The sequence below is a fragment of the Rattus rattus genome, chromosome 3 (assembly GCF_011064425.1).
Source record: "Rattus rattus isolate New Zealand chromosome 3, Rrattus_CSIRO_v1, whole genome shotgun sequence".
Lineage (NCBI taxonomy): Eukaryota > Metazoa > Chordata > Mammalia > Rodentia > Muridae > Rattus > Rattus rattus.
In genome coordinates, this window is record NC_046156.1 from 85,577,341 (window position 1) to 85,604,888 (window position 27,548).

At 37.5% G+C, this 27,548-nt stretch overlaps 1 protein-coding gene across 1 annotated transcript; it reads right to left on the minus strand.

Moving 5' to 3' along the window:
* Positions 1-26,111, minus strand: Nmd3 (NMD3 ribosome export adaptor). The gene is made up of 16 exons (XM_032898257.1): positions 25,981-26,111; positions 25,640-25,693; positions 23,719-23,853; positions 21,640-21,736; positions 18,608-18,688; positions 17,436-17,564; positions 17,071-17,161; positions 12,775-12,853; positions 12,493-12,589; positions 8,108-8,225; positions 6,586-6,731; positions 4,795-4,907; positions 3,514-3,586; positions 1,947-2,053; positions 709-779; positions 1-331 (listed from the first exon to the last, which is right to left on the minus strand). The coding sequence occupies exons 2-16, from the start codon at positions 25,681-25,683 to the stop codon at positions 201-203; spliced, it is 1,512 nt and encodes a 503-aa protein (XP_032754148.1). The 5' UTR covers positions 25,684-25,693; positions 25,981-26,111; the 3' UTR covers positions 1-200.
* Positions 26,112-27,548: the final 1,437 nt, after the last annotated feature.

Below are 27,548 nucleotides of genomic sequence, written 5' to 3' on the forward strand. Positions count from 1 at the left end.
TTTAAGTGAACAATCAAAATAGTAATTTATTCAAGTTTAAGGTAAAATTTCTCCTTTCAAAATATAAGGGAGTCCTCAGCTCCAGAAAAAAACAAAAAAAAAACAAAAAAAACAAAATATAAGGGAATACATGTACTATACAATCAAGATTATTTTGCCAACTTCCTAAGTTCACGGATATGCAAACAGCATATGACTCATCATGACATCATTGATGCACCTTCTTCACCAGTAGCATCTTGAGAAATACGAAGGTCTTCAAGCATCTCAGCCAGACTAATTCGAGGCGCTCCTTCATCATCTGTGTCACTTTCCACAGGGACGGTTGAATCTAAGGAAGCAGACACTGATCAGTGCCATATACAAATTGGAAATGCACAAACAGCAGCTCCTACCATCATCACTATTAAGCAATTATACTGTAGAGGAAGCTCTCAGCTCTTACCCACAGCAAGTTCTCAAATACTGAATAAACGAGCAAATTATATGTACAAGAGCTAACAACTTAAGGGATCAGATTCAGAAACAAGAAACAACAGCATTATATGCAACAACGTTCAATAAATTTTACTGCTCCTTATTATCTGTTAGGTAAAAGCCTAACTATATTAGTTTATTAGACAAATAAAAGTCACTTATGAAACAGTTTTAAAACACCAAACACCCTACATTTCTACAATATGACTTCAATACTCCTAAAACACAAACCTCTGTAAATGTTGACATTTTTTCTAATTGCCTCATCTTCTTCAAGATCTTCAAGAAAATCTTGATATTGCCTGTAAGAAAAAGAAACTTTGAACATTGTACTAAGTATTATATATTCACAAAGGTCAAATATGGATGTTAATTGAGTAGGTAGGCTGGAAAACAAATTTCGTGTAATATAATATTAATATAATATTAAATATTAAGGTGATCTAAGACACTGAAAAATTACCTCTCACCTCTATCCTACCCAACCAACCCAATTCTTATGGACAAGCAAAATATATAGCTGACTAGACTACAGTCAATTTGGAATGTTCTGGTTTGTGTTTGAACAATACTTGAGTATGCGTGTGTGCATGTGTGTGTGTGTATGCCAGATGTTTGAGGATACCCACAGAGGCCTAATGAGGCCATTGGATGGTCTAGCACTAGAGGCACAGGCAGCTATGAGCTACCCAATATGGGTGCTGAGAACTGAACTTCAGTCCTCTGGAAGAACAAGAAGCACTCTGAGCTATAGGGCTGTTTCCAGCCCAAGAAACAGCCCAGAGACAATGCTGTTGAGTCAGTTCTCTCCTTCAGTTTCTATGTTGGTTCTAGGGGCTGGAACTCTGGTTACATGGCTTACACTGGCTGTTCTTCCAGAAGACCCAGCACCCACATGGCAGCTCACCGCTGTAACTGTAGTCCTAGAAAACAGGACGCCTCCTTCTGGCCTCAATGGGCACTATATGCAGCTGGTGCACAGATACAAATTCAAACACACACATAAAAATAAAAATCTTAAAACAAAACAAATTCAGCCCACACACAGACACACCCACATACAGAGTTAAGGCCACATTTTAATTCATTCAATAAATACTTTTTAAAAACATTTTTCTTCTGCTTGCTATCTGAAAAGTAATAACAAAAGTGAATGAACTGGTTTTTTAGGCTTAAGACACAGGCAAATCATCTATTTGTGATATTCACAAGGTAATGGATCCATTATGCTTGAACTTATTTACATTAACATTATTATAATAAAGACAATAACCCAGGAATAATTACTAAGCTTATATATCATTATATCTTCTCATGGATTCTCTTATGTAGATTCCATTTAGTTTCTAAGAATCCAAAGTTAATTTTTAGTACAAAGATCTATTGGGTAATATCAGTATTTTACAATGTAAAACAAATTCCTAAGGATTTCCCTTGCAACTACTTTTAAGGCTTAAGGGAAGCAGGACCTTTCATCATCTGTGTCCATGTCTTCTCTGTCTCTTGCAAGCTCTTTCAGTTTCCAGTTTCTACGGCGCTGGCGTTTGGTACGGTCATAGCTCTTCTTAATCAAGACCTGTAAACAGAAATATCTGCAGTTATGAAACACTGAAACACACTGTGGTAGAGGAAAAAACTCAAAACTTGGGCGTTTGAGAAAAACCAAACTGATAGCAGCAGTTACATTTCAGGAGAAAGGTATAGAGATCAAGAGGCAGTGTCAAAAGGACTTTTAAAACTCTTACAGTATGAGGATGCATTTGAGCATTATTTATCTAACTTTGAAAATTTCAAGTGACTAAATGTTAAATTTTTAATACCCAAAACCTGCATTGTTTTCTCCTCAAATTTCAATTTTCAGCCACCATTCATATAGCCCATTTTGAAGCATTACAGATAGAGACTTTCTTTTTCACAGTACTATGCACTTAGAAAATTTACAACTTTTGTAACATTTAATATTATGTAGTAATAAAACTAGAACATTTTTAAGAAAACTAGTGATCTCCTCACTTGGCCTTTTAATAAATACCAATTCTGAGGCTGGAGAAAGGACTCCGTGGTTAGACACTTGCTGCTCTTGCAAGAGAGCTGGATTCCATTCCCAACACCCACAGAGTGGCTCCCAAGCATCTCTAACTACAGTTCCAGGAGACACAACACCCTCTTCTGATCTCCACCAGCACTGCACACACGGGGTACCCGTCAATACAAGCAGGAAAGACATCTACACACATTAATTGAAACAAATCTAAACTCAAACTCACTGAAACATTCTGACTCATACCTGACTTTTTCGATTTTATCAACTGAAGAACAACCAGATGAAATAGGAACCTATTACCAGAACTTCATTTCTGCTCATAGCTAAAAACATTTATGACTATTCTGAAAAGATTAAGCAAGTAGGGGTGGGATATATTATCCTTAATTTCATTCACTGTTGATTATGAACTTTAAACTCACCACATACATTATAACTATAGACTTTTCAAAGTAAAACTCTTTCCCAAGAGTTGACACTATGAAGATTATTTTCAATTCTAATTTGTACCAATATTGAATAATGGTCTCAATTCTAAATGTCCTGTGAAGTAGAGAAAATACATTAGCTAGGCTAATTTAAGACTGCCTGAATAAATGTTATAAGCTGCCATTCCTAAGTACAAATGTAGCTGCACTCTTATCACTGCATTTGAGTTTTGTTTGGCAGCACAGGGTGACTGAAGCTAGAGCCTTATGCTAGGCAAGCTCTTCATTTTATAAGTCCTCTTGTCCATTTTTGGGATGTTTTGAGACAGGGTCTCTTTTCACAAACCAGTCTCAAAGTCACTGTCTAATCCAAGTAGGTCTTGAACTTGGATCCTCCCAACTCAGACTCCCGAGTAGCTGAAATAGTAGGCCAATGCCACCAGGTCTAGCATTATCAAGTGTTTTGCTATGAAAACGAAAATCTGATTGGGGGAGGGGTACTGAATAAATTCTAAAAATTAACACAGGCACAACAATAACGACAAAACAAAACTAAAGCCTTACCACATCTGGAACTCTATCGGATTTCATTTTGTTGACATGCTCATCATTTAAGTTACAGTTGGCCAAATCAAATCTGAAATATAAACAATGAAAAGTTTAAGGAGGGTCCTCTGTATAATTTTACTCTACATATATAGCATTACACATACACATCTATCTTTCTAAGTCAAAGATTTTGTATCCTCCACACTATAAAAGTGTTGAAGCTGAGAGGTAGTAGCTCATGACTTCAAATCCAGCAATAGGGAGGCAGAAGCAATCGATCTCTGAGTTCGAGGCTGGTCTACAGATTTAGTCCCAGGACAGCCAGGGCTTACACAGAGAATCCTGGTCTTGAAAAGTCAAAAAGCTCCTCTTCCAGCCTCTGTGAACACCAGGCACAAACATACATGCAGGCAAAACATACACAGAGAATTTTAAAATTTCACGACAGGATCACACTGCACTGTAAGTTTTTCACTGTCCACTGTGGCCCCTCTTTCCCATATACTTGTTAAAAAAAAGACAGACAGACAAGCAGCCATAACCTCATAATTCAACTGAATGAGTCTACATAGTTAATACAAGAAACAACAACCTTTCATTCTCTTGTAAATGGAACTCAAACTCTGGGAATAAAACCAGTGTCTAGAGCACACTGATGACCTCAAATGCATGACGACTGTTATTTACTTTGATGGATTCTGTCTGGCGTATAGACTGTGGTTGCTGGGTAGGTTTTTGGTTTGTTTGTTTTTTTTTAATTTTTTTTATTATGTGCATGTATGTATGTGCCTGCATGCATTTATATACACATATGTGTGTGCAAGTGCCTAGAAGTCAGAAGTGTTAGATCCCTTAGTACTGAACTATTGGGGGTTGTGACCTGCTGATATGAAGACTGGGAACGAAATCTGAGTCCTCTGCGAGAACAGTACAGACTCTTAAACTCTGAGCCATCTCTTCAGCCCTAGCTGGTTCCAAAAAGTGAAGTATTTTCACAGCCATAAAAACTGCCTACTCTCACCAAGAGCTCTATTTATCTAACTCTATAAATTCAGTGTTTTAATTGTCAAACTCTCTGAATAAATGACACTCAGATGATGGCCCAAATGGAACAACTATAGGCTTCTACTTAATATATGGGATTATAGTGATCAATAATAAAAATAAGCTAAAAGGCTCTTAAAAACTTTTAAATCTTTTGAAATTAACAAATTTAGTATTTTAAATATTTATTGGCTCCTGAAGAAAACCTGCAATGCTATCTGGCAAGTTAAAATACAACAAAATAAAACAAACCCCAACACCAGGTCTCCAGGATTTAAAAGATGTCCCAAGTGAGTCCGGCAAAAATACTGTTTATCTGTATCCATTTCAGATGTCTTCTGGATCCAGACTTCCCCAAGGGTGTGCTTAACAGAAAAAAAAGATACTGTTTCATGGGAAAATTAAATATAATATTGACTTTTTTTCTCACTTAATATGCATTTAAAACAGCTTGCAACTTTCCAGAATTCTAAAACAGTCTGAAAATTAACAAATTACCAAATCAGAAATACAGAAAATTAATCCAAAGGAAACCATAAAAACAATCCAAAACTTATATAAAACATTGACATTTCCCCCTGAAAAATACACACACACACACACACACACACACACACACACACACACACACACACACGAAACATATACATATAGCATTTTCACAGGAAAATGTCTTCATAGAGACTGGCTAACTCAGACTGAGCAAAAAAGTAACTAAAAAGGCAAAAGAATCTTAAAGCAAGAAAACAGTCTAAGCAAATGTCTGTAAGACCCAAGACTTAAAAAATAAAAAAAAATAAAAAATAAAAGAGAGTTCAGAAAAACCTATGAACTTTACCCAAACACTGACACTGCAAACAGGCAGACCTCACTGGGTTGGAGAGATAGCTCAGAGAGAAAGAGTATGCCAACAGTTGATGATCTGCCTTTGATCTTCTGATGCAACTCCTTCAAGTTGCCCGCTGACGTTTACATGTACTCATATGCACATGCACAGCTCCCCTCTCCCGAAATAAAATTAAAAATACTCATCATCTCTTAGACACTCTAAATAAACTATTTTAGTTTACCAAAATATAAATGCCCTTCTACTTTAGAGAAAACACAACAAATGAAGTCAAAGGGCATTACAAGCAAACAGTAATAGAGACCCAGAAAGTAGCATATTCTACAAAATATGTGCACTTTCAGGGTAAGAAGTTGGTATCCTAACAAGACAGGAAGGCATTATCACTGGAGATTAAGAATTACGATATTTATATAATTTAATGTGTTCTCCACCTAGATACTAGTCTGAACAAACCTCAAAACATTTGAGACAATAAGCCAAATGTAGCTCTCATAGTGATAATCCGATTAACTCGAAAGGATCTAATATGATGTACAAATGTCTAGGGATGATTCCATAGTTAGTGATGATCTGAAAGTCAAGACATTGTCCGCCTGGTTCTCCTCTAACAAAACAAAGGGAAAAGATGACATTTTTTTAAATTAAGAAAAAAGAAAAAGGCCTTTCCCAATACAAAAAAAAAAAAGTAACTTATCAGACTGTAGTCCATCAATGAGTCCATAATGAGTCCATTTTTAAACTTAATTTTATTTTTTGTGAGACAAGACGTGTAGACTATGCTGGCCTCAAGCTCAGAGATCCAAATGCCTCTGCCTCCTGAGTATTGGGACTAACGAGATGCACTACCACACCTGCTACAATGACTTCACTTTTTAAAAATTCAATTTCTTATTTGTGTGTGTACTTAGTGCATTTATGACAGGGGACGCTGGCACATGCCATAGCACACAATACACATCTGGAGGTCAGAGGAAAACTCTGTAATGTGTATTCCAGGGATTTGATTCAGGTCATCAGATGTCACTTTTACCTGCCAAGTGATCTCTCTGGCCCCTCATTAACTAACCAACCTCAGGGGTGTTTTACTGTAGCTGGTCTCCACATTTTATAAAAACCAACAATTAAAAACCAAAAAATTCTAAAAGAACTGAACAATTATCACAAAATGAGAAAAGCAGATAGGTGGTGCTTACCTTCTTTGATATCACTCCAGCCCCCGCGTTTCGCTTCAGATCTCGGACTGTGCTGCATTCTATCACAATAAATTCTTCTAGCTGTTTAGGATGGCATAAACTATTGAAAGGATGACTCCAGAAGGTGTTCCCATCAATGTCTGCAACTAAGAATGAGCAAAACACTCATTAACAAGACAGCTGACAAATTTCCAAGTCATCTATTGTGTTAATCAGAAATATGTAGATAACAAGCAGGAAGTAACAGGACAAGAAATGAAGTCACTCTAAGTCATCACTGATTTCCATACATGCGCTCCAAACCTCCATGGCACAAGGGAAATGTCAGATGTCAAAAATATTTGTATCTTATTTTGTTACTATAATCTGAATACCACAGACCAAATCCAATCAGTTTTATGGTGATTTCATATGCTGGAATTTTATGGCAAAAAGTTATTGGTCCCCCTCGCTGCTGAGATTAAGACACAAAGCCTACTTTGGTGTAATAGGTCAGAATGCCCTTTTCTGCATTTTGCAGATAGTTATTATTACTGCAAATAGACATAGCAAAATAACAGAAAATTTATAAGAAACAAGAAAAAAGATGGAGACAAATACCAAAACTTCTATCACCATGCGGTCTTCCTTTTTTAAAAAATGATTTATATAGATAACCTAAAAATAACCAAAATAATGATAAAAAGTTAAAATTCTAATTGAAACTATGAATCCTAATGTATCACAGCTCAAATATCCCCAAACTTAAAATAGTGTTTAAAAACTAAAGCTTGCAGGTTAGGCATATAATTTAAGAACAGAGTCTCGGGGTTGGGGATTTAGCTCAGTGGTAGAGCGCTTGCCTAGGAAGCGCAAGGCCCTGGGTTAGGTCCCCAGCTCCAAAAAAAAAAAAAAAAAAAAAAAAGAACAGAGTCTCTGCCTAGCAGACACAGACAGGGCTCTGGGTCCAATGCTTGTGCTCAGGCACATAAACATTTGGCAGAAAACTTAGTGACAAAAATTACATAAAGCTGAAATTTTTCATAAAAATGAAAGGAATAAAAGTATGAATTATCTAAAAGTTCACAGAATTGTTTCTTTAAAAGAAAAAGAATATAATGCTTTATAATTCCAATATCTTTAAAGTACTAAACTTTCACTATTAGTCTTCCAAAACAGTACTATCAAGAATGACCTTTGAGACTGGAGATGCAGCTCATTGACAAACATGTATGCCTAGTATCCCCCAGGCCTTGTGCTCAATCTCCAGTACTACGTAACTCGGTAACATGGCACACCTCTGTGATCCCAGTACTGGGGAGGTAGAAGGGAGAGGGGCAGGAACTGGAGGTTATCCTTGAATGGATATAAAGAGAATTGAAGGGTAGCCTAGGCTACATGAGACAAAAACAAAAACAAAAAAACACTTAAAAAATAAAGAGATAGGGACTAAACAACAAAAATGCCACGAGTGATTACTGTTTACCCTAAGGCCAAACTCTTACAATTTTGTTCCAAAGCTAAGTTTAGTTCCAAACCTTACCTTGTAAGGTATTTGGGTCTATGAGATGGATGGCACTAGTTACTCGTATACAAATACATATCTGGTTCATATTTCCAAGGCTCTGTGCCAGTTTTGGTGACAGACAGACAACATTATCCTAGGCAAAAAGAAATAACATCTAAAATAAGGCTAATTCTAAATTAACAACCTCTCATAAACACTCATTAATAAACCTGATAAAATCTTCCTTGCTCAACCAAACTGTCTGAATGTATGTAGAATTACCAGCCTCGTGATTCAGCCCAGAGGATGCATGCATGGCTCCACAACATTATCTTTCATTCCTGGGCCAACAAATTAAGAATCACAACTCAGAGCTTCACGGTTTCTCTACACACTTTACACATTCTTTTTTTTTTTTTTTTATTAACTTGAGTATTTTTTATATACATTTCGAGTGTTATTCCCTTTCCCGGTTTCCGGGCAAACATCCCTCTCCCCTTCCTTATGGGTGTTCCCCTCCCCACCCTCCCCCCATTGCCGCCCTCCCCCCAACAGTCTAGTTCACTGGGGGTTCAGTCTTAGCAGGACCCAGGGCTTCCCCTTCCACTGGTGCTCTTACTAGGATATTCATTGCTACCTATGAGGTCAGAGTCCAAGGTCAGTCCATCACTTTACACATTCTTAAGATGGGCCCATTTGTCTTACCTATAATGTGTATAAGACTTTTTTATAAACAACCTTCCACACCCATGTGTTTGTTAAATTCATTTCAATTTAATTATAACATGAATACCTGCACGGCATTCAGTATGTTAATATAGTGTATATTCTAATCACAGTATAACACTAAGAACTGAGTGACTTCCTAAATCTCCTTCTGACAGACTTCTTTTGATCTTCACAAAACCGAATTTCAATGGAAAATAAGTTTCTCTTTAAATAGCTAAATGTTTGAGTATGTAATCAAAGACCAAATTTTAATGACTGAAAACGTCACATCTTCCACAGTTTTCTGGGAAGCTACTATACAACCCAACAAGGTTACTTGCATGCTTCTTAACTGTACTGAAAGATACAAATGGCTGGGCATGGTGGTATACAACTCTAATCCCGTACTTGGGAGGCAAAGTCAGAGAATCTGAGTTCCAATTCTTCAAAGACTTAAGAACGAAACCTTAACAACAAAAATAAATAAAAATAACAATCTTGGTCATAAAGTTGTACCTGTGCACACTGAAGGCTTCCACTGAAGTGGACTATACATTAACACCTTTTGGTTTTGAATCAGGAGCTCCCAAGACAAACACATATGTAATCAGCCTTCCATATCAAGGTACTCCATACCCATTAGGTTACTCAACTGTGGATCACAGTATTTTTTATTAAGCACTGCACCTGTACTAAACAGGTAGTCTTTTTGCTTTCCCTAAAAATACAGATTAACTAATAACCACTTACATAGCATATACATTAGGTTTAAGTATTCTGTAAGTAACATATACCACACAATTTTATGGGGGATGTGTACATCCCTGGAGTTAAACATCTGCAGGAACTCATAATTACGTACACATGCCTTAATACTATACTTCCTTACATTGTACTTAATACGCAAAGTCTAAGTATGCTGTCAGACCTAAATGTGCATTATCCGGGCTTTCATTGTTTTTAAATGAGGACTGCCAAAGGTGGTCATCAGATAACTACTTTCAGCTAGAACACAGCTAGTGTCATTTGTTTTCATGTTATCATCCACCGCTACCCACGTAAACAGTGGAGTTCACAGCTGCACTTAAGATATGAACTGAGGGGTTGGGGATTTAGCTCAGCGGTAGAGCACTTGCCTAGCAAGCGCAAGGCCCTGGGTTCGGTCCCCAGCTCCGAAAAAGAAAAAAAAAAAAAAAGAAAAATGAAAAAAAGAAGAAGATATGAACTGAAAGCACAAACATTTACTAACAGAAATACTATTGCAGGAAGCCTGCCAACCCTATTTTAAGCTGTCATTTTTGTCCTTGGTACTGTACTATGTTATTTTAGTATTAACAATCTCAAGGCTAGGTACAGACCTAGAGTCACAGACCTAGGGACAAAGAGTGGCTTCATGATTTTGTGGTTATGTAACTTTGGACAAATCATTTATCTAAACTTTCTAAGATTCATATACATTTCTCTTACATATACAAAACTCTTACCCACACATATTCCAAAATGGCTTACTAACTTTTAACTATCATTCCTTATAATGTGAAAAGCTCGTGATATTATATATTCAATAGGATTCCAATATTTGATAAAAGTGGATTATAAAATTTTACAATACTCTTGGTTTTGCTAATTTAGTGTGTGTGTGTGTGTGTGTGTGTGTGTGTGTGTGTGTGTGTGTGTGTGTGTGTGTGTTGGTGAGTACCATGTAGGATGTGCTACAGTGGGCATGTGAGCTCCCTGGAGACACTTGCTAGGCTACAATGGGTGCACTCTGGAAAGGTATGGCCCTAGAGACTTCATCCCAGGACTGCTTCTTGCTACTAATGTGCTCTTCATGTTTGTCACTGTCACACTCCTTATTTATTTGGCTTGGTGTGAGTGGACCCTCACAGCCTGTAGCCTGGTGTGATTACTTCCTGGGAGAGAGCCCACTCTGTTGGGCAAGTTTCCTGCAGATCAATATGAGGATGAAAGTTCTTGAGATACTGCTGTTTAGATGAATTCATAATTTTATGGAATTCCTAATAAGTAATTTTAGGAAATTAATCTTAATATAAATAATCTTGGCAAGTTAGGATAGTTGATAAAGTTTAAAGTCAGAATCAAGACTGAAATGTGCCTCTTCCTCACAGAATGGCAAGAGCTGCATGAGTTAGAGAAAGGAGCACAGTGAGTGTTCATGCACTGCAAGCACACAATTGTAGTAGTGAGAAAAATAAGCGTGGGACAGGGTTGATGATCAAACGCTCTAGGCTGGGCCTGAGTCCCTTGGTCTTGTGGTTTTAGGAGTGCTCCATGAAATAGAAAGGTTATGAATAAAGAATAAGCAATCCTAGAATGAGTGTAAGAACACAGAACAGATGATTAGCCAGTCTAGCTGACCAAGACGTCGAAAATAGGTGACCTGTTCCGTAGCATAAAGAAACTTTGGCCTGCTTAAACTTTGTTAATCTATGACAAAACAATTACTGCTTTTTGGATTACAATAAGCTTATAGATAGATAGACAAGAATTGCTTAGTTAGATATAAGCTTCAAAAAAAAAAAACCATATTCAACAATCCTGTTGTAATTTCCTCTCATGTGACAATTTAAATCTGTTTTTAAAAAATATGTTTTTGCACTGATTGTTCTTAAAATAATGTGTAACTTGTGGTTATGAGGTAATTTTCTTACACAGAAAACTTTGTCTTAAGGGGTATGAAGCAGGCTTACCACTCACTCCTACTTCTGGCCATTCATCTACACCCAAGAGCATCTGCAAGCTCTCAGATCACAACAAAAATAACAATATTTCTTTGCCTTTGAAAATATTCAGCCTTCAGAAGATTTCTTGAAAAATCTACATGTTGAGCAAGATGGCAGGTACTAGCCACAGGAAGCTTCTGAGTATAGAAAATGTGACTAGCTCAAAATTAAATATGCATACCTAGTATAAGCAGAATGTTGGAGTATCATCAACAATTTTATAGTTGTTATGTGTTCAAATGAAATGATGAAAATGTTGAGTAAAAGAAAAAATATCATAAAAAAAGGGGGGGTATGAAAAAGGTTAAGAGAAAAAATAAAATGCTGGAGCCTGCCTTTACTTCAACCACTCTGTGTGTGTTTATGTTTACTTTCCCCCTTTTCTTTTTCTCTAAACACTGGCTGCCATAGGCAGCCGCCCCCTTCTTCCCAGGTGAGTTGAGTCAAATGCTTTCAGTATTGACCCAAATCGCCTACGCCACAACTCAATGCCAAACTCAGTTTACCCTGTGGTATCAAAGCTGGCCGCCTTTAACAGTCAGTCGGTCTGTCTGTCTGTCTGTCTGTGTGTCTGTGTGTGTGTGTGTGTGTGTGTGTGTGTGTAAGTAAATGCATGTTCATGCAGGTGTACATGCTGATATCAGAGGAAAACTTTATGGAGTTGGTTCTCTCCTCCTTTAACATGAGTTCAAAGGATCCAACTTAATTTGTCAGGCTAGCATGCCAAGCACTTTATAAGAACTGACCCATCTCATCAGTCCTATCTTTTCTTCATAATACACCAAAATAAAGGACATTCCAATTCATAGTTATAAACATATATTTTGAATCTTTAACAAAATTAAACATGTCAAAAGTCACTGAAAGAAGTATTATTGTTTAGTCAGCCAGTAGGAAACCAGGAGCAATAAATTATAACCAATAAATTATTCTCTTATAGATAAGAGTTAATTACATGAAAAGAAGTACCTTGCATATTGGAACAATTTCCACAGAAAAAGTACTCTTGTAATTGTATGTGTTACTATGAATATCCTGGGAGATCAACCTTTGTGATGATTTGTATCTATTAAGAAAAAAACATTATCAATAGAATATAAAATGGACAACTCAATGTTTCATGATTGTTTAAATGTGCATACTAAAATTTTTATTGTAACAAAGTAAGTTATCTAAGCTGAAGAACAGGTGTGACCTACATATTTCCTATTCCCATATCCTTGGACTTACAAATTTAGGTTTACAACATACCTACAGGGAACTGTACCCTGAAGAAACTCCACCATCTTCTGAGCATGCTGTTTTGAAGAATAATAAAAATCCAGACCATCTAAAAAAATATTAAAAACAGTTCTGCAAAACAAGGTTTTCCTCTTCAGGACCACATCACAATACTATTAGAAAATATTATAGCCTAAACAGTTTAGGAATATCAATTAAGACTTCTTTGGCAAAAGGGCAGATGAAAATCAAATAAAATAAATGTTAACAAACAAGATTCATACTAATTCACAAGAACAAAATTCAAGGCCAAGAGAGAAAAAGATTATTTTATGTAATAAATGAAATAAATGAAACCTGCCAAGAAAAATGACAAAAATCACATGCATGAAAAAATTACATACTGAGACTGAACAAAGCAGTCATTGTGTCAGTGCAGAATCATTTAACACTATCAACAAAGGAACAGTCAAGTACAAACCTACTGCTAAGGACTTATGAGAACTAAATAAGAACTTCATTTAACCATAGTAGGTATAACAATACCAAGGAAAATAAATTCATAGGACTTATCATTTCTAGACATAAAATTAAGACAGTATGGAACTAGCATAAAATAATAAGCTCATGCAAACTTGAGATTACAGAAATAGGCTATGACATTTAATCAACAGAACTTAACAATTAATGGCATTTTTTAATAGAGAAAGAATAATTTCTTCAGTCCCAAAAGAGATGAATTTAGGCACTTCACATCAATTCAAGAGTGAGGATCTATGAGTTAAAATTGTAAAGCACATAAAACATAGGATACTTTTGTAACCTTAAGTGCCTAGAAGAGGTTTAGACCAGATGAGTCACTTAGAAAGAACACTCTTCAACCTGCTGAGCGGCCTGCCCGCAGGCTGTGTGTACAGTATGGTCCTGGTTCCCAGCTTTTTGAGCTGTCACACGTGCTGAGAGCTTTGGTGATGCAGCTGACTTTGAGTTGTTTCTACTCCTGTCAGTAACCCCAATAAAACACACCGCTTCATCAAGTTGAATTTTGGTGGTGGACATAACTTTTGGTCCGTAGTGGAATCCCTATCTGGGGTGAGTAGATGTATGCGTTGCACCTCCCAGCCCCGGGGAAAACTTGTTACCCAAAAACTGAACCTCATCAAACTTGAAAACTGGGGCTGGAGAGATGTCTAAGCAGTTTAAGAGGCTCTTGCAGAGGACTTGGGTTCAGTTCCTAGCACCAGTATGGCAGCTCACAGCCCTCTGTAACTCTAATTCCAGGGAGCATCTGTCCAATTCCAGGAAGCATCTAATGTCTTCCTCTGGCCTCTGTGGGCACTACACACACATGCTGCATTTACATACATGCAGGCAAGACATTCATACATGTTAAAAGAAAACAAGAAATAAGTATTTGCAATAGAAAATAACAACATTTAGAAAAGGAAGAGACAGTCTAGGAGAAAATACTGCAAATCACATAGGCAATAAACTTATATGTAGAATATGCCTCATATCATTAGTCTTTAGTGAAATGGAAAAGCCACAGGAAGATATCACTACAGACTCCCCTCTACAATGTCTATAAACAAGCAATTAAAGGACAGAATCTGGGACCTTTCAACACTTCTGTCAGGAATATAAAGACCACAGCCATTTGAAAATATGGTTTCTCAAACATAACCATCAATATAAATATTCCATATAACTCAGCACTTCTACCTATAAGTATAGCCTCAAAGACAGAGGTCAAAAGATGCCTGAAGATGACAGATGTTTCCTAAATTCCACAGTGTGGCATATGGCCAAACAAACAAAAATACATAAACAAATGTAATGAAAAATTATTATTAAATAGGAGAACTATGTGAAAGAGATCAATGTCTTAAAAAGAAATGAAATGACTTATGCGTAGGAAGTGCCTAACTAAATAGCTTAGTGGAAAGTTCTTCAAAAGCACAGATAATAACACTGAAGAAAAATAAAAGACAAACTTTGTAACTTTCTTAACCATTACCAGCAAACACCTAGACAAATGAAAGCTTACTAGTGCTGGGAAAGTATACTAGCACTGTTGTGGGACATCAAAATTTATATTTGGATTCTCTTTGTGCAGTCATTCCAATTCAATCAATTCCCAAGAAAAACTATTATACATGCACAAAAACGAACATATGAATAATTATTCAATGCTATTCTTGGTAAAAAATAACTATAAGTCCATTCAAATTGATATCAATTATATATCAATTTATATATCCAGTGACTAAGGACTATCAGACAGCAATTAAAAATAATTAAATGGAACTATATGCATTATTATGCATAATTCTTCCAAATGTGTTAAAGAAAATCAAAGTAATGAAACACTACATGAGGACAACTACTTAGAACTTTCAGAATATATTTTGTTTTAAGGAATTAGATTATCTTTAGAGATGGCACATGGATAAAGGCAAAGTACAGGAGGGTCTGTTTATTTACACATACTTTGAATTTTTAGATTCTTAAATACACCCTTTGTTTCTATTAGTGTGTGTGTGTGTGTGTGTGTGTGTGTGTGTGTTTGTGTTTGTGTTTGTGTGCGCACAGGTATGCAAGGTACCAATAGGACAAAGAAAGCATTAGACTCCCTAGAGCTTGTAATTACAGGTGGATTTTGAACCACTGAAAACGAGGGTTTGCAACCAAATTCAGTCCTCTAAAAGAACCACCAGCTCTTACCTGCTGAGTCATCTCTCCAGCTCCAATTATTATTTTTGTTTGAGTTACAAAAGTACAACAAAATTAGTAAAGAAAACAGACTTTAGTTGAAAGAAGGGTTTTTATACCTGCAGTGTTGGGGTTTGGCAGTAATTTTAAAATGTACCCAGTCTTCTAACAACAAAGCATTCTGTGGGAATAATTTCTACCATGGTCCTTAGCTAGAATACAAATGTGTTCCCTGTCTCATACTTCTTTTTTTTTCTCTCACAAAACAGACTCTTACGTTGCCCAGACATATGTTGCTTATACAGAGGATGACCTTCAAATGCTTGTTCCTCCTGCCTCCAACCCCTAAGTGCCAAGACTACAGGCATGCAAGACCACTCAGCTTAGTTTCTTTATCAACACACTTTTGCCTGGGTATTAGCCAATAACCAAACTAATACACAAGATATTACTAAACTATCTTTCTTTTTTTTTTTTTTTTTGGTTTTTTTTTTCGGAGCTGGGGACCGAACCCAGGGCCTTGCGCTTCCTAGGCAAGCGCCCTACCACTGAGCTAAATCCCCAACCCCTAAACTATCTTTCATGATGGAGACAACCCCATGCCTACCAGTAATACACTCAACCTAGAGGCATAAATTTCTCCCATAACTATTTTTCTCATTTAAGGAATTTGGTCATTTCTTCAAGGACAGTCACCACCAGTAAATCTGTATTTAAAAATGCGACTTAGGAAAACAACTCGTCTAACAGTAACAAGCAACATCCAAAACCTACTGTTAGCAGAAGTCTTGTATTTGCTTTAGAATACTTATATTCTAAGTTATTAATTTCCCCATCAAACATAAATAGATATGCTGCATCTACAGTGACTGCTACTGCCTGTAGTGTCACTCAGTGGCAGTCATGCAAAGCCTGCAAGCCAAGTCCTACCACAAAGCAAAAGACCGAAAATGAGGCAAAACTTATAAGCCATTATGACATTTTCAAGTTTTAAAATTCTATTCAGATATTCACTATTTGTTCATTCCTCTTTATTTACTGACTTCAAAATGAATTCTATTTATCACAATACTTCTCGGTATATAAGATACAAAGAAACAGTATTTCTAATTAGAGTAATTTTCCCCATACCAAACAAGGTTCTGATGAATTTCTTGTAGTATTTTACAACACATTAATGGAGTCATTTGGCTTATTATTTAAGTATCAAAATAAGCAACACATAGAAAGCAAGAATTAATATTAGTGTATCATTCTAGTCCAAGCACAAAGAATGAAGTTTATCATAAACTAAACGCTTATTAAGTGAAGTGGAATAGAAGAACATCAAGGACAGAGGCGGGAGAGTGTAGGGAAGACACGGGACAGTTCTAGATCTGCACTGCACTAACGGCATGTGAGTTTACGTCAGCCAACAGAGGTCAGAGTAGCTGGCTGTACAGTCGCTCTCAGAGGACAGTGCAGACAAAATTAAAGTTGCTTTCATCTTGCGCACACATTTGTATGAATTTTTTAAAGAATTTTTGCAACCATTTCAACTTCTGAGAAAGATAATTTTGAATAATTAAAAGAAAATGTTGATGCTATTTCAGATTCTTTTAAATTTGAACTCACCATGAATCTCCTTGATACGCAGAGTATTCTGATGCATTCCGTATTTCAGAATTAACTGTTCCAGATAGTAGAATGTTTTCTTGTGCAGAGTCTAAATATCCATGTATTATAAAATCAATAAATTACATGCCGAAAAAGCACTACTATAGTATAAATATATATATCATCTACTGATATAACACACTGATTCTTCAAACAAAAAATCCTTTAAAAATTAACTAAAACATAAGATAGTTTTAATGTAGTTCCAAAGTTTAATATTCCAAGACCCTAAAGGACTTAGGGAACTGAGAAGATTTATCGGCTCTTGAAAATGGACAGTGATAAAATTCAAGATTCGGGATTCATTCATCTGTTTTCAGTACCTTCTGCCTGACTTGGATCACAGCCTTCCAGAAATCCTTAGCTTCTACTCTATGGCAGTCTCCACACATTTGGGACTGAACAACATAATCCACCACAAACACTTGCTGCAGGATAGCACCATTCATCACCTGGGAAAGAAAGGGATTGCACTCCATCACTCCTGGTTGTTCAACAGTTAATATTTTCTTTCATTAAAAAAAGTAATTTAAAATGCTTTATAAATACATTAAGAACATCAATAAGTAAAAGTCAAATTATAAAACTAAGTTGTACTACATAATTGGGGAAGGGGGTGGGAAGAGCATAACCAAGGATTAAATATGGGACCTCATGCATGTTGATCAAGCACTGTACCGAGCCATGTCCCCGAGGCTACACTGTTTTAAGAAAGGCACACTCGTGGAATTCCAAAGACTAGAGGACCGTTTTCAGTCTACCTCATGAAAAAGTGGTTGTGAACATATTCTTTTAACAATGTGGCATAGGAATGTGGTTTGACTGCACAGTGCTTGTCTCTCATGCTAAAGCTTTGGATTGGATTCCCACCACCACATATAACCAGGCATGCTGGCACACACCTATAATTCCAACACTTGGGAAGTAGAAGCAGGATTATCAAAAATTCAAAATCACTCTCAACTATCTACTGAATTTGAGAACTAAATCTAAAAACAATTTTTTAAGTTGTATACATCTGTACATGATGTGTATGTATACATGTATGTCTATTTATGTGACACACAGAGTTCACTTTTAGAAGAATATAAATGGGTGAAGAGAAAGAAGAATGGGTAATAAAAAAAAACAAACAAGGGTCAAGCATGATGGTGAATACCACCTTTATGCCAGCACTCAGATGTAAAGGCAGGAGGATCTCTCTGAGTTCAAAACCAGCTTAGCCTACTAAGTAAGCTCTAGGCCACCAAGAACTACCTAGTGAGAACCTACTTTAAACAAAATCAAACCTTAAAGAAACTACTGAACACACTAATTCTGAGCAACTGTAGCTACTAGTTACCTAATCGTGTCAGATGACCAAAAGATAACAAAAGACTAAGGTTAAGATTTTATTCTTCCTTTTTAGCCATTTAGTCCATAAAATAATTTAACACTAGTCCCTCATTCTCACTACTTGCACTTTAACCATGTTTAGAAAAAATGAACAGCTTACCTCTTTCTGAATTGTCAATTTAACTTTAAGTCTCTTGGAATGAGGCTCAGTCCAAACAAAGCCTGCATCAACAAGCCGAACCTTTAATAATAGAGGGAAAAAGAAAGGTAAGCCCCACTTGCGGGATGGAAAATTGACTAAATACCTCATTAATAAACTGACTCACATTAGAGAGGTTTCCACCAGCAGTTAATGAGAATAGATGCAGAGACCCACAGCCAAATATTAGGCAGAGAGCAAGCCAAAATTGGAGATCCACTGGGTCCCTGTTTTGGAGCTCAGGGAACCCCTTGGAAAAGGGGCAGGAAGAGCCAGAGGTATGGAAGAAACCAGGAGAGCATGGCCCACAGAATCAACTAAGCAGGCTCACAAGGGCTCACACAGACTCAAGCAGCTATCATGGAGCCTGCATGGGTCTGCACTAGGTCCTCTGCATACATCTATCTTATGGTTGTCAGCCTGATGTTTCTGTGGAACTAAGGTGGGATTATGAAGTGTCTCTAGCCTTTTTGCCTATTCTTGAGACCCTTTTCCTACTGGGTTACTTTGCCCAGCCTTGATGGAGTCTGTGCCTATTATTACTGTATCTTGTTATTCTATTCTATTCTGATGACATCCATGGGAAGCCTGTTCTTTTCTGAAAGGAAATGGAGGAGGAGTGGATTGGGGAAAAAAAGGGAGGTGGCAGGGATTGGGAGGAACAGGAGGAAAATTTTGTCAGGATGTAATAAAGGAAAAAAATAAACAGACCATAAGATCTTTGAAAGGACAGGTAGGTGATTAACATCATTACAATCCATCACTATAAATCACTAAACATGGCAACAATAGCAGCAAATGAAAAGACTGTACTAGTGATTCAAGCAGGAATTAAAAGTAGTTTTTAGAGGGAAAAAATTATTTAAAGAAAAAAAGACTGCTCTTCAAACAGAATATACATTTTCATAAAATGAACCTGTGTCTTTACTGCCCAAAAGAAAAACCACACAGACAAAAAGCTTCTGTTCAAGTTAATACCTTTCTACATTAGTCTGTGGCTTCTTTATTTATTTTTTCCTTTTAAGAATGGACATTTAGAGGACAGAAAAATGGCTCAGTGGTTACAAGCACTGGCTGTTCTTTCCGAGGACCTGGGTTCAATCCCCAGCTCACTTCTGTTTGTCAGTAACTCCAATACCGGGGGATCTGACACTTTCACACAGACATACGTGCAGGCAAAAGATTACAGAATGAGTTTCAGGGTTACACAGAGAAACCCTGTCTATGGGTAGGGGGATGAACACTTGAAACCCTGTCTATGGGTAGGGGGATGAACACTCTTTTGGGAAATGTTGACGTACTGACTACATAATTGCAATACTGCTAGATCAGGAACTAAAAACAGCTTGCTATTCTTGATACACTAAACGTAATGCAGTAAGGCTAGAATGAAAGCTTTAGAACAAAGAGACAGAGAGAACAAGAATGGAGGCTTTGTAATAATCAAAGTAGGAACCCAAACTAAGAGGAACCAGAAATAAGCAAAGCAAGAGCTACTTAAAAGGTTAATTCTAAGGTTGGGGATTTAGCTCAGTGGTAGAGCGCTTGCCTAGCAAGCTCAAGGCCCTGGGTTTGGTCCCCAGCTCCGAAAAAAAGAAAAGAAAAAAAAAAGGTTAATTCTAATTTGAATACCTATGTAGTAAAAAGAGGAAGAGAATATACACTGGTACAATACCCAAGTATCTAGCTAAAGTAGATAGGTAATACAATTTTTTTTTTAATACAAATTAGCAACAGATTAAATGGAGGAAGCTCTTCCTGGCATCTATGACATACATAAGTAGATAGTATGATACTGGTCTGGAGGTACACAGAAAAATCTGTTCAATATCAGACTGAAAAGTGTGAACAAACAGACTATATTTGTATCAAATACTATCTGGTGAGAACAAGACTAGCCAAGGAAGATGCAGTACTCAAGAATAAAACCCACCCAATATAACTGAGTGAGCTACACCAAATTGCAGTAGTTAAGAAATTCAGTCAAAATCATAAGCAGTTCCTAACCACCCTTCCCCTACCCCCCGACCCCACGGCCCCAGTTAGTGTGAGCAGGAGTTAGGTGGGAATGTACAGATGTACAGCGCACTGAGTACGTCTGCCTACTCTCCCTAAAGCCTCGAACCATCTGCAGGATGCCAACACCTTGACGTCCACTTCGGCACACTTGTTCTTAGGGAAGCAATTGCCAACTTTATTGAGTCCTTCACCCTTCATTCCAGATACCTCAGTCTCCCTCTCATTTCCTACAGTCCTATTTCCATATAGTTTTTCAGTCTCTTCTGTGTCTATTTAACATTCTGAAATCCTAAAATCCTCTTACTATGTTCTCTACTTACAATAGAACCGTTTAAAAAAAAAAAAAAAAAATCAATGGAGCATTCCTTTCCCTCTCTAGTCATCCTGACTGACTGCACTGCTTCCCTCCAGGCAATTAAAAATCCAAGGGCCAGATGATCAATAACTTGAAAGATTTCAGAACTTAAAAATAATACTCCTAGGGCTGGAGAGATGGCTCAGAGGGTAAGAGCACTTGCTGTTCTTCTAGGAGCCCAAGTTTGAGTTCCAGCACCCACAAATCAGATCACAATCATCTCTAACTCCAGGTCCAGGAGACCAAACGCACTCTTCTGCCACTGCACACAGACATATATGCCGACAAAGCATCCACAAAAATAAAATTTAAAAATATCAACAAATTTTTCTAATAAAAATACTACTGCTTAACAAAGGTCAATATAAAAATTAAGAGTGTGTGTCTTTGTGTATTAAAATATTGTATGGGAATAGCAAAATGGCTCAGTGGTAGAGTATCTGAAAATTTATGGCAAAGACCTTTGGTTCAATTTCCAGCCCCAAAAAAACAAATGGAAAAGAACATAAGAGAAAAAACAAACAACAGCCACCCATAACAAAGCAAAACCCACAGCAAAGGATTTTCTGAAAATAAGTGTTTCAGTGAAGAAGTATAGCAATTTTAACTATTGACCTACCTTACTCAGAGGAGCTTTAATTTTTTTCAAACACAAAGCAAGAAGTTCCCTGGATTCTAAAGCACACTGTACCCATGATGCTGGTGGCTGAAAATATCTGAAAGAAGATAACATTCTAAAGCCTGCCACTTTTCAGAAAAAAAAAAAAAAAACAGCAATTTTCATTGATAGGCATAAATTATGCTGATTATTAAACAGGAATAATACTCAAGGCTACTCTAGAGCTTTAACCCAAAGAGATTAAAATCCCATGAGACCAGTGTCTCTAGTTCAAAACTAGTATGTCCTGTGACCACCATATGCAAAGTGCGCATACATACAAAGTAAATACCGAAGTGTTCTACATAAATAAATACGTAGAATATTCCAGTAGAGAAGGCTGGAGAGACGGCTCAGTAGTTAAGAGGACTCAAGTTGGGTTCCTAGCACTCACTGTCAGGCAGCTCACAATGTCTGTAACTCTAGCTCTAAGGGGATTCAATGCCCCTGGCCTTCAGGGACACCAAATGTACACATAGCTACACATACATAATTAAAGATTTATTTTTTTAAAAAATTCCACTAAAGATGGCAATATTTCCAAAATTTCTTTGAAGGTAAGAATTATCTCAATAACACTAAAATTATTTTATACTTCTAAAATGTTTGAGAAATGTTTTTCTCACACAAAACCAGAAAATTAGTACACACAGAACTGTATATCAAAAATTCAGTCATCAAGTTTCATTTCAATTTTTAAGCTGAAAAACACAAGTTTTCAAAATAAGCCTCAGTAAACCAAGCATGGTGGTGCACACCTTTAATCCCGGCACTTGGGAAGCTGAGACAAACTCTGAGTTCCAGGCCAGCCTGGTCTACAGAGCAAGATCCAGGATATTCAGGGCTATAGAGAAATTTTGTCTTGAAAAAAACTAAATTAACTAAACTTCATTAAAGTAAAATAGAAATCCTTTCTATAAATTAAGAATTTTTTTTTTACAATTTTTTTTCTTTAAGGGTTTATTTATTTATATGAGTACACTGTAGTTGTCGTCAGACACACCAGAAGAGAGCATCAGATCCCATTACAGATGGTTGTGAGCCACCATGTGGTTGCTGGGAATTGAACTCAGGACCTCTAGAAGAGCAGTCAGTGCTCCTAACCACTGAGCCATCTCTCCAGCCCATAAATTAAGAATTTTTTAACCCAGTCTTCCAAGGTCTAGAACACGGCAGTTAATAATGCTCGTTAAATACTTTCACGTGATTTATGTAAATGCTTTCTTGACATAGTTATTAAATGGCTACATGCTCTGATTTTCTTGTTTCGAGGTTCAATAAAAACCATTTGTAAGTATTTTCAAAGGGTGTTTCAAATACTATTAATCATCTAATAAAAACCCTTAATTCTCATCAGAAAAGTGAGACTCAGAGAGACTGTAAGCATAACAGAAAACTAGTTGATAGGAGATTCAAAAAAATACTAGAAATCCTGCTTCTTTTTCTAATACTTTTAAAACCCCACCATTTATTTAATAATAAGTATTTGTAACAACAAAAGCCTCATACTTACCAGACTCACACAGTATAAACTCCCTAAAATAGTGCACTAAATTCATGGGCTTATATATATGCACAAAGATTTGGGAAAATACATTTTGAATTCTTACAGAGGTCCACAATCTCCACGTTCACAAAGCAAGTTCTAAACCTATCTGGGAAGCCACAAGCATATAATTTTTATAGTCATTGGCACGGCTTATGTCTCTCAATAGACATATTGATAGACGTAAATGGCTTAAGCCAACAACGAAAGGAATGAAACTCAACAATCAGCTCTTCGAAGGCATCTTCCACTGTCAAGAGTCAGTATCTACACTTCCTTATACAAATACTTTACTATCCCTACCAGATTAGTAGGACAGTAGAAAGCACAGTATGAAACTGCAAATTATTAAATCCCTAATAACATCAACCAGGTAAAACTTAAATCCCAACAGCCCATGTTTCACTCTGTGTACTTCGATGTAGTCTCAGCATGCCACAGAGGCTCTCTGTATGAAGACCACTGAAGGAAGCTAAACAAGTAATGCACCGTACCTTTGACATTGTTTGCAGAAAGAAATGGAGACCTGCTTTGGAACACCTTGGCTGATGTCAACTTTACTTCGTAAACAGGCCACACAAATATTGGCAGGATTTGGACTAATTGGGACACCACATTCACAGCACAAGCTTGAGAAAATAAAGCATAAATTTTTTCCAGTTAGATTTTATACATTTAGTAGTAAAGAAAAAAAAACCTACCAAACCAAAACCTACAAGATTCTACTGTTTAAAGGAGGGGGCGGTCAATGGGTAAAAGCACTTCCACCTCATGCAAACGGGGGTCAATTTCCAGCTCACAACCATCCCCAACTCCAGTTCCAGGAGAATCTACCCCTCTTCTCATCCCCATGGCCTTCTGCATGCACTTGGTACACACACATACACACTCAAGCACACACATAAAATACACTAGCTTGTTTGTTTGTTTTACAAGTGTGAAAGGAAATCTATTTCCTCTTAACTATCAGGAATCACATAGATATGTGAGTCCCAAGCCAGCCAGAGATTCATGAGATCCTGTCTCAAAGAGGAAAAAATGGCAGAAAAAGGCAACTGTAAAGACAGAGTGAAGAACCCTGGAAAATCAAAAATCAGCAAAAATCAAAGGGCTACCTACAAATTCTGAAAATGCTTAAACATAGCACTGTGCAACTTTGCCATGCAAATGAACTTCACGAAATAAGAATGCTCTAGTCCCTCATCATCCCTTCTTTAAAACTGGAAAACTAAGAAAAATAATTAGCAATGCAAATAGTAAAACATCGATAGCAAAAAAACTAAAGTGCATTCCATTTCAACAGTATGTAAGACAGCCAGGTGTGTGTGACAGTGCAGATCTCTCTTTACCCAGCACTTGGGAGGCAGAGGCAGGCAGACCTCTATGAGTTTCTGGAAAGCCAGACTTATCATGGTAAGACTGTCTCAAAAGCAAAAAGAAACCACCAAAAGAAACAAACAGTATATGTAAGATCAGTTTCTCCTCAGTCTTAGGACACATCTGACTGGGCTAGTTGGTGCCCTTTTCGTTCTGTGCACTAGCTGTACGATGTGAAGGTCCCGTTTACTGGGACCCACAATGGACAGTAAAGGAAAATGTACGCATAACATGAAAACAGAGAGGAGATTATTAAGGAAAGGAAAGAGGTCAGTGAAGGGTAGGGGAAATAGGGCAGGACAGTGGTAGGGTAAATTTGAACACTGTACAATGTTAAACATATGGACCCGGTTGGGTCCCCAGCTCGAAAAAAAAACCAAAAAAAAAAAAAAAAAACAAAAAAAAAAACATATGGACCCTCATATACACATGAAAACATAATGAAGCCCAGCATTTTATGTTAAAAAATTAGTTTTAAAAAGAAACATAGACTAAAATACAGGACCAGAAGAGCATCTATGCCTCCTGATGCTCTACAACTACAGGAGTATAACTCCGGGTGTACTGGAGGCAGAAAATTTTTGTGAAGCAGGCTTAACAGAATCTCAGCACTTGGGAGGCTAAGGCTGAAGGAACAGGCCCTCAAGGTCAGCTTTGGCCACAGAGTGGATTCCAGGCCTCCTTAACAGGAGTCCACCGAAAGTAGATTTCAAAAATCTGTGAACGAAGTCTGTGAACCTCTGTCACTGTGGCCCACCGTTGCTCAAAGAAAACTGTAATGATCTCCCAGTGGTAGCCACTAGCTGCACAGGGGCACTGAGCACCGTGTGGCTAGTATGACAGGGGAGCTGAGGGACAAACTAACATGTCCACTTGTGGACTACATGGTGTCGTGTCTCTCTAGAAGGACGTCTACTAAGAACCATTCTTGGATGACACTTCCTACGGGATCAAGACTTAACAGTTTTTCCCAATTGTTCTCAGTAAGTTTTTTACGATCCGGAAACATTAAAGGATCAAGGAGGGCTCGCAACTCACATGTGTCCCGGGCTGCGGTCAACAGATTCTGTCATGTACTCCATGGTTCGGGGCCTATTAAGGGGAGGAAGGAGCAGTGAGACTTAGATCAGGTCGAGTCTCCTGAGCATCGGAGGCAGGCGTCCGACACGCAAGACCCGGGTCCGTGAGCCACGGCCCCGCGCCGCCCTTCCGCCCGCCTCAGCGCCGCCTCCCCGCGTGCAGTCGGCCTCTGCCCTGCACCCACGCCCTAGCGCCCACGCGGGCAGCTCGCGGCCGAGGTACAGTGCCGACCCGCTCCCCGCTCTGGCCACTGCTGGCGCAGGAGCCGGATCTCCCCTGAGGGCTTACACAGCACTTACGTGACAGGGCAAAAGACGCGAACAGCCGGCAACCTGCAGGCCGGGACGCACCTTCAGTCCCCACAGCTCCACACCACCACCAGGGAGATCTCGCGATAGGAAGACCGGAAATCCCGCGTGTTGAAGGGTGTCGGCGAAGGAGGTGGGTGGGCGGAGTCAAAGGACAAGCGTGCAGAAATGGGCGGGCTCTAGGGAGGGAGCGAGGTACGCGAGGCAGGAGGAGCGGATCAGGCTCTGAACAGTGGCTTTATTTCTGTGCTTAGCCCACCCGTTTCACCGCCCCATACCTTTAAAATGCTCTGCTCAGCTCTTGGAGAGATGGCACACTCACTAGTTAAAAGGTACCAGCCAGCCACAAACTTAGTACATATATGTTCATGCAGACAAAACATTCATATACATAAAATAGATGGACCCTTCTAAAAGTAAATGGCCACTATAAATGTCACCATGGACAACCTAGGAATATCGAATACTAAACAATTGATAAAAAGAAAAAAGAAAAACTGAAAACTTTCTACTATATTGTAGACACTGTACTTATTTTAATGGTAAGCGAAAAATAAAATGTTTTTCGTTAAATTAAATTATTATTCTTAAAGAAATAATCCGGACATAGTTTTTCTCAGAAGTGGATTCACAAAATAAATAAAACAGAAATAACAGCAACTATGTCAAAAGGAAGAACATTTCTAAGAATTGTTAGGTTTGAGTGTTGAAGGCAGCAACTTGGTTGTGAGCCACCTTGTGGGTGCTGGGAACTGAAGCCATGTCTTGTAAGCACAAGTGTTCTTAAATTCTGAGCCATCTCTCAAGCCCCAGTGTAGACGTTTTTTATCTATGGAGTCATCAGAGAAGGAGCCTCAGTTAAGAAAATGCTCCCATAAGATGGAGCTATAAGCAAACCCATAGGGCATTTTCTTAATTAGTGATTGATGGGGGAGGGCCCAGCTGGATTGATATTATCAGTATTAAAGAATTAAGACATTAACTTCATTGATGGACTTGAGAAGCTAAAATCACACACAATCATATCAACTAACACAGAAGAGCATTTGACAAAATATAAAACTAAAGTATATATGTATGTACATATTTTATAGTTTTATATTTTATAAAACTATAAAATATAGTTTATATATAAAACTATAAAATATAGTTTATATATAAAACTATAAAAATTCTTTAAAAAATATGAACAGAGGAAAGTGTTCCTAATTTAATAAAAAAGTTACAACCTATACTTCCCCTGAGATTAGAAGTAGAAATATGTACTCCACCACTCGTAGCATGATAGGAGTCCAGTCCACTGCAATAAGACAAGAAAAAGAAATTAAAAGTAGGTACATAAAATTTAAATAAGAAAATAAAACGAAGCTGCCTCCAAAGGCAAATGGCATTTTTGTTTATGTTGGAAATCCCAAGAACAGTTTCTAGAACTAATATGTGAGCTCAACAGGATCTCAAGGTACATGAAAAACGAACGGAAATTGCTTAGGTGTATTTTTATTTATATTTATGTATGTCTTTGTGAGTGAGTGTATGCCATATGTGTGCAGGTGCAGAGG

Coding starts and splice junctions, on each gene's coding strand:
- Nmd3 (XM_032898257.1), bottom strand. CDS start 25,683: ATGGAGTACATGACAGAATCTGTTGACCGCAGCCCGGGACACAT. Junction 17,162..17,435: donor TGATCCAAGTCAGGCAGAAG/GTACTGAAAACA, acceptor ATGGATATTTAG/ACTCTGCACAAGAAAACATT. Junction 2,054..3,513: donor CCGATAGAGTTCCAGATGTG/GTAAGGCTTTAG, acceptor TTCTGTTTACAG/GTCTTGATTAAGAAGAGCTA.